Raw genomic sequence first — 8,265 nt, forward strand, 5'->3', positions numbered from 1 at the left:
GTATCTTCTTTCCTTCACTTTTCCCTCTCTTAAAGCCCCAAAATTTGAATTCGAGAGTGGTTCTCTCGGTCGAGAGAGTTCCACAATTGTTCCCTCTCTTCTCCCCAGCCTTATGGTTTTCTGATTGAGATGGGTAGTGGGTTTAGTTTTATTGTCATTTCCAGAACTTAACAATCTTGGTTGTTTCACTTTTTATTGGTGTCTCGTGCAACAACGGCAGAGTAAACTTATTTGAAACCAAATGACATACTGTTATTTGGGTGTCTTGAATGGATACCCGAGTACCCGATAGACCCTATTACCCGTTTCGGATCCGCCTATGTGACCTGATTAAGTCGCTAAAACGAAAATCTCTCAGTCGGGACAGTAAGGTGGGTTTTCTTCGAAAACGAGGGTTTTAGTCGAGAGGAAACATTCGGGGATTTCGTTCGGGAGAAAGTGAACGAGAGGACACATTCGATTTTGTATATGCTCGGAGCCGCAAAGCTCTTCCCTTTGCTCGTGATTTAGTGGAATCATCGTCGTCTCTACCCGTGGAGTAGGCCGAACCACGTAAACTCTTTGTCTCCCTTCTTTGATTTGAGTTTGATTTACTGTCTTATGCATATTTCTCGTTTACTTTTACTGTTCATATTTTGATAATCTCAATTATATGCTCGGATTATTGTCTCGGTTGTAACACTTACCTTGGAGACTGTACAAATTCTAAAGTCAGAATGGGATCTGGTTCAAAGAGGCATAGACAAGAAGCTGATAGCTACACTGATTCAGAAGATGCAAGTGAGCAAGAGGCTGAAATGGGCAGCGAGTCAGATTTTGACAGGGTATTTTCCATCGTCTAATTTTCTGTTTATTACATAAGTCATGTTAATGCCCCTCGGTACCCTTCTAACCTCAAATTACTTTTTGAGAAAGTATTGGCTAGTTAGTGCCGCTTTCACATGTACATATTCACACTGGTTAGTCCATAACTCCTGTGGACTTGCTTCCTTTCTTTTGCAAACATTAAGGATTTTGCTCACTTTCTATCACTTGGATGCATCTTCCCATCCAGCTTAGTTCATTGTAGGTTTTATAGCAAGGGATGAGGCGGACCTACGGAGCCTTGTTCTAAACTATTTTAAATGTTATTCTCATTCATATTTCATTTATTTATTTACTTTTCTCCCTCATGTTTCCCCAGTGTGAGACATCCTCTCTCCTACCTCTTGCTCTTCTAATAAAATTCCAGATCAATTGAAAAAGAATATACACACTGATGTAGGTGTCAATGTTGGCCCCAGACAGGTGGGCCACAAGGGTAACATGGTTCAGTTGATTCAACTTCTAAATTTCCAAGTTTGTCACTATAAAGGAAAACTATGCGGAGTTATCACGTTACTTCACTCTTGGCTTTTTCTGATTCAGTTCTTTTAATTTGCCTGAAAGTGTTAGAATTGCTTTAATGAGATCCATCACTGGAAAATATCTGATGCAGCTGGAGGAAGACCATGTTAAGCAAGTTGTTGGTCGAGACGATGAGATGGTGGAGCTTGAGAAAGAGTACTCCAATCTTCGTAGCCAGGAACAGTGAGTTGCCAATTTTACCAAATTAATTTGCTTGTTGGGCTGTCCTGTGAAAGAGATAAAGGACTTAAAAATTTCCATATCTTGCTTACAGTTGTAGTTTGTTTAGTTCCCTCTATTTTTTTTAAATGCATCATAGATATCTTCATACAGTGGAGTTCATCTAAAAATATTCTATATTATGTTTTTTGGGTATTTCAAATAGGTTGTTTCATCTTTCATACAAGGTTGATTGTCTTTTTCTCCTTGGGAAGTGCTTGTGAAGGAAGCCTCTGCTATGGATCCTTCCTCATGGAGAGATTCCTTTATTATTTGATCATTGTCATTGTTATATTCGTTTTCACTGTTATGATGATTGTCATCGTCATTGTCATAGTTGCTATCATCATGTCCAAAGCATCTCATCATCTATTGGAATCCTCCATTTCCGTTCTGCTTAAGCATTTGTTAGTTCTATTATCAGGTTACTCTAGTTCAAGTTTTTTGTCATCCATCTCATCATTGTCATGCATGGATTTCTTCTGTTTTTTTTTTTTTTTTTTGGTGGTCCCTTAACTGACACTGAGAAAATCTTTTTAATGTTACGCTGCTAGCTTTGAAAAGCAAAGATTACTGGGTTGCTGTTAAACGTGACCAAACAATTTTTAACAAATCTCCTTTTCCTAGGTTTGGTGCACAAATACCTCAGCATTCTTATCTATGTGACTCTGCCACTTCATTGTTACGTAGGCTGAGTTTCTGTATAAGTTTTGCATGTTCTGAAGTGGGAAACTCATCTAATTCAGCCTTTGTAGTCATGGTCCATTGGTGAAAGCATGTTTTTTTCTGCTTGACTGTGCATTGTTATGTTATCGATCACCTGCATTTCGTTGAGTGCTTCCATCATGAAGACTTAAAATATGTTGATGGTCTGTTCTGCTTCATGGTATCATAGATATGGAGAACAGTACTGAAGCTAAAATTTTCAATTGCATGTTGAGAGAATCCTGACTACCAAGCAGCTTTAGGTGTTGGAAATGCAATAAATGATAGACTATAGGAAAACATCAGGAATATCTAGGCAAAGGGGTCAAGCGAGACTGCTGTGATGAATAGAGATACATTTCCTCAAGATTTCTACCGAGTACTGCTAATAGAAATAATATTTATGATTGAATCCTTTCTGCAAGTTTGGTTTTGCCTTTTCTCTCTTCTTTTTTAATTTATTTATTTCTTAAAAAATTAATGCTTGCAGAGATCTTTTGAAGAGCTTGACACTTCTTAAAAACGAGGACCTTTTAAAAGGTCAAGCAGTGAAGAACCAAAAGGTATAATTTGTTGTTAATTATCTGCTACTACATCTGCAATAATCTTTCTGCTTTTGTTCCCATTTCCTTTTGCCTTCTGTCTCTGCCTCTCTTTTTTAATTTTCTTTTTAGTTGCTTTCACCATTGCCTTTATATATGGTCAAATTGATCTCCCAGATTGGTTTATAAAAAAGAAAAGGCAGCATATCTGTGTAGATTGTTTTTTGTAAGCCATTGAATCTTTTACTCCTGCCAAAGTAGATTTATATTTCAAGAACTGGTCTTGGTTATAAACTAGTTTCGCTTATCTCTTGTAGGCTCTCTGGGACAAAACTCTTGAACTAAGGTTCCTACTCCAAAAAGCATATTCAAATTCCAATAAGTTACCACAGGTGACTCACTGTTACTTTGTCTCAATAAAATTTTGGTATCAGGTTTAGTGGAGAAGCTTCTTCCATTAACATTTTTGGGTTGATGAAAACTTCTATCGTCTTGTTAGGAACCTATGAGGTCCTCATTCTGTAAATCAGATGATGCCATTGACGAAGTCTATAATGACCTAGTTACCTCTGCTGAGAAAACATTAAATTGCATGTTAGAACTTCAGGAGGTATGGCTGTTCCACTTGCAGTTGATTCAATACTCTATTTTTGTTATCATGAGCTCATTCATTGATTTATCCTTCTGGCTTATACAGGCTATACTTGAGAAAAATCCTGCCATTACCCAAAGCCTAAATGGTAAAAAAATGGTCAATGCTTCTATAGTTTTATTACATTCTAATCTGTATAGCAACCTCTCTTTCATTGCCATAGACCTCATTGTGGGTGTACCCCTTAATACTAATCATGTTACTTTTTACTATTGAGATTGCTGATAGAAATCCTTGACCTGTTTTATTAGCCATGTAAGTAAGAAATAAAATACAGTGACCAGAATCCCCTCTTCCCTTAAAAGCCATAAAACAGATATCAAACAAGAAATAAGAGGTAATTAGAGACTCTCCCAACCCAAATTATAAATTAGACTAAGAGGGACATGTTTACATAAATGGTAAATGACAAAACTACTCTTTGATCCACTTTTCCTAACTCCCTCCCAAGCTGGAGCTTACAGGTCAAATAGCCCCAGAGTCTCATAAAAAAAAAGACATAAATTGTCGTTTCCTAAGAGATTTGGTGAAGATGTTGCCAAGCTGATCAATTGACCTTATGTATGGTGTTATGTACTTTTTCATAAATAAAATGACAATTTACCCCAATGAGTTTAGGTAGCTCATGGAACAGCAGATTACTTGCCATAAAAAAACGCTACCTGGTTATTACTGTCCATAACCATAGGGTTTATAACATCAAAACCAATTTCTACTAACACATGACTTCACCAACATAAGTTCATTTGTTGTGCGGGCCATTGCCCTATACTCCACTTCAGCTCAAGAGTTTTCTCAATCTTTGATCCATGTGTGACTATTCTTAACATGCTTTACGTTTGACAAAGACTGTTTTGGGTAGAAGCCTTGAAAAGATACTTTGTTAGGATACTCTGTTAAAGTTAGGTCAAAGCTTATTCTAAAATGACTGGCTAAGTTATGAAGCTTCTTCTCAACTAAGAAGCATATCACCTTCCCAATCTTTGAATTTGATCCATTTGATACTATTCTTAACAGGTATATTCATTATCATTTTGTTCTGATATCTCTTCTTCAGATTTTGAGATTTTGTAGATGCACATGGTTATTCTGTAATCTTCAGAGTTTCTTTTTGTTTCTTTACATGTAATGAACTTTTAAAATTAAGAAAGATTGACAATGCTGAATCTTATGCTTATCAAGGAAGAGACAAAGAATCTGGGAATGGTGAAGATGCATCCAGTGCTGCAGATTCAGAAATTGATGAAATGTGGTCGCGTATTCATAGAATGAACAGAAGGTACTTGGGTTGATGCTACCTTTTTTTTTTTTTTGAGAAATATGTTTTTCTCATTAAAAAACCACTAATGATGCTAGCTAAAACAATAGCTTGGGTTATTTGATTATAGACTGTAATATATCAATCTGCTTCTGAAGCAAGTCTTGCTAACAAAGCAGAAAACCTCCTAAATTAATTTTTAGCCACACGTATTGAGTAATAGAGCACGTCACTGAATTATTTGTAATGGTGTTCTTCATCTTAATGTTTGTTCTTGCTCTGTTCGATGTAACAAATAAAATCTTCTATACACTGTTAGTGTCTGCTCCTTGCTATTTGGATTTTGCTGTTTATTCCGTAATTATATGTCCTCTATAAACTGTTAGGTTTGCTCCTTGCGATTTGGTTTTTGCTGTTTATTCTTGAATTATATACCCTCTGTAAACTGTTGGGTCTGCTCCTTGCTCTTTGTTTTTTGCTTTTTATTTTCTAATTATATTAATTATAGAATGTCAATCTTTTTGCACTTTGGGCTGAGTAAATCATTAATTCTTTATGCCATTTGCAGTATAGTTCAATTCAGGAACAGCTCAATAGACAAGTGGCAGAGAAAGACACAAGTGACAACAGGTGCAGCTGCTTTCAAAGGCAAACTACATGCTTTTAACCAGGTTTGCTTCAAGCTGCAGGAGTCTCTGAGACTTACATAACATGTGTTTTTTGGGATTGTAATTTATATATATGATTATTGTTCATGTTTGTTGTTCTTTGCAAATGCAGAACATCAGTGACCAAGTAGCTGCATTCATGCGGGACCCAAGTAGAGTAATAGAAAGGATGCAGTTGCGGAGGTCTTCTGTTAGTATTATTGGGGAAGTATGTACTATACAATCTTCTTAAAATATGAATTTTAGGATGAGTTTTCTTCTTGATTTTCAAGAGAAGTAGGTGACATTTATGTCAATATACTTCCGTTTCAGGTTTAGTTGTTCTTATGAGTTAACTTGTGTTGTAGGTTGCTGGGGAGACTGTAAATGTAACGGAAGAGGTGTGAACTTAATCCTGATATATCTATTTCACTAGTCAAAATTGAGCTTCTTAAACTCCCTTTTCAAAACCAAAAAAGGCCTTCTGTGGTAGTGACTTACATCAGATAAGAAATGAAACCGTTGCCTTGGTGGGAAATCCTTGAAATTACATAGAAATCATCGATCTTGTCAACATTGGTGACAGATTTCTATTTGCATGTGATTGCAGGGCCGAAATGTGGATGGAGACCCTGAACTTCTTGATGACTCAGAGTTTTACCAGCAACTCCTCAAGGAGTTTCTGGAGTCTTGTGACCTTACATCATCTGGTAAAATTCCTGCATTTTCATCCACTTGCTCTTTTTGTTCTCTCTGGATCTCCACTCACCATAAGGCATTCTAACCTCTAGAAAACTGTTGAAGTTATCAAATTTCTTCCGTTTCTGTTTCTTGGCACGTCATTTATTGTGTTTTGCATATAACTGCATTTCCATACGACTCATAAGATTTTCAAGCAATGAAACAAAAGTGACGTTTCTGTAATTCTATGATTGTTTGCAGAGACGACTTTTTATGCTCTAAAGAAGCTACAAACCAAGAAAAGGAAGATAGTAGATCGTCGTGCATCAAAGAGTAGGAAAATAAGGTATGTCTATCCTCATTCATAATTCTTTTTTGTGCTTTCTTCAATTGTGTGATCTTATACAATTTTTGTAGGTACAATGTCCACAAAAAGATCATTAATTTCATGGATAGGAAGCCTATAGTTGTTCCTCCAATGGCTCCACAACTGTTTGAGAATTTGTTTGGTCTGCGAAATAAGAATACAACCTCAACTGCATAGCTTTACTGTGCAATTTTCAAAAAGATTGCTAGTGTTCTTGCATTTATCAAAGTGGAGTTATTTACTGATGTAGAAACAAGTTTAATGAAACTCACGAAAGCATGTACTGTGCAAAGGTGCCAATCTTTATTTAGTTCAGCGAATGCATATATGAAACCCGAAAACAAAGGAAAACCACTTTCAGTGGGATTGGTGAAGAAACAAAAGAAAACCTCTTTCAGTGGGATTGATGATATGGTGGTAATGGTTGAAGAAATCATCCAACTAGTACTTGCCCTAGTCTTTGTATCATTTCTCTTACTACAAAAAAAAAAAAAAAACTCCCTCAATTGGTTTACCCTTTATTAAAAACTCAAATCGGTTTCCAGTACAAGACTTTGGACACATTTTATTGATCATAAATCCAGTACAAGACCAGGACACATTTTATTGATAATAAATCTGGTGAAAAAGTAGAGCACAAAAACACGATGTATCATGTAAATGACTGGTGAAACATAGCAGCAGCTGCAGCAAGGTAGTAACCAGCCTCACAGCTAATGTAATTTACTCAACTCGGCACAACCATTAGTGCAGGCCCGAAGACACCCCTCCGAGGTGGTAAGGTTGCTGATTGTTATACACCAAGGCATACATTTTTCCACGCAGCTCTTGGCTTCACATATCTGCACAGAAGCCACTGCCACCAAGAGGCAGACGGATCGCCACAACTGCTTTGTTGCTAGCCATTTCGTATCTCTGTGTAGTGTTTGAAGCTCTACTTTTCTTCAGTTTTCTGATGTTGGAAATGAAGAAGCCTGGTTTTCATAGGTTCTCGTTTGGAACCGAAGAACTATTTTTGGCACAGAAATGGATGGAAGAGAGAGAAAGATGGACAAGATGAATGTCTGTGTTGTTAAATGTTAATCTGTTTTTATCAATTTTTAGGTTACATTGTTGAAACTGATTGGAAAATCTTTAAAAAGGTTGAATAATTATTTAATAACATTCTACAAAAGGTTAAATTTTTATTAATCACCAGTCTGATACAAAACCTGTACACAATTTATTAATCACCCATCTGGTTCAAAATTTGCACACTTTCTATTAATAACAAATCAGCCAAAAGATAGATTGCCAGAACTATTTTGTTGCCAGCCATTTCGTTTCGTTTTCTATCTGAGTTTATCTACAATACTGGATCTTAGTAAGTTTTTGATTCAGAACTGGAAAAACCTGTTATTTATGAGCTGCCCATTTGGAAATGAGAAAGTGTTTGTGGTATGGAAGTGAATGGAAGAGAAAACGATTAAATTAGTGATTTCCCATAAAACAAATTGAAGGTTGACATTTAATTAGTGATTTCTCATAAAACAAAAAGGGTGGAGAAGTAGATTGGAGGATGCAAGTGAAGAGAAAGAAGCTAAAGTGAATGATCTGGGGAGAAAAAGACTTAGAAGGCTATTAAGCTAAGAGTGTTAAGTATCTAATCCCGCCCCAAGGTTGAAATCCTAAAACGTGCAAAGAGAATGGTAAACAAGATGAAGAAGTCAAATGATAAGGCCTCCTTGGTGTTAGAAATTTGGAAGAAAAGGAAATAATTAAACTAAAGGGTGGAATGAAACAGTGATGAAACCATTGCTTCTCAATTA

The 8,265-nt window shown here is 36.3% G+C and overlaps 1 protein-coding gene across 1 annotated transcript; it reads left to right on the top strand.

Moving 5' to 3' along the window:
* The first annotated feature begins 372 nt into the window (after window positions 1-372).
* On the top strand, window positions 373-6,865 carry LOC137936663 (uncharacterized). The gene is made up of 14 exons (XM_068781478.1): window positions 373-552; window positions 712-824; window positions 1,478-1,569; window positions 2,801-2,873; window positions 3,170-3,244; window positions 3,352-3,462; window positions 3,550-3,592; window positions 4,687-4,783; window positions 5,331-5,433; window positions 5,543-5,638; window positions 5,778-5,810; window positions 6,020-6,119; window positions 6,352-6,436; window positions 6,508-6,865. The coding sequence occupies exons 2-14, from the start codon at window positions 717-719 to the stop codon at window positions 6,632-6,634; spliced, it is 1,143 nt and encodes a 380-aa protein (XP_068637579.1). The 5' UTR covers window positions 373-552; window positions 712-716; the 3' UTR covers window positions 6,635-6,865.
* Window positions 6,866-8,265: the final 1,400 nt, after the last annotated feature.

The sequence above is a fragment of the Aristolochia californica genome, unplaced genomic scaffold, assembly GCF_029961685.1.
Source record: "Aristolochia californica isolate CCGP_79_NKW_82.1479 unplaced genomic scaffold, dmAriCali1.0.hap1 SCAF_7, whole genome shotgun sequence".
Taxonomy (NCBI): domain Eukaryota; kingdom Viridiplantae; phylum Streptophyta; class Magnoliopsida; order Piperales; family Aristolochiaceae; genus Aristolochia; species Aristolochia californica.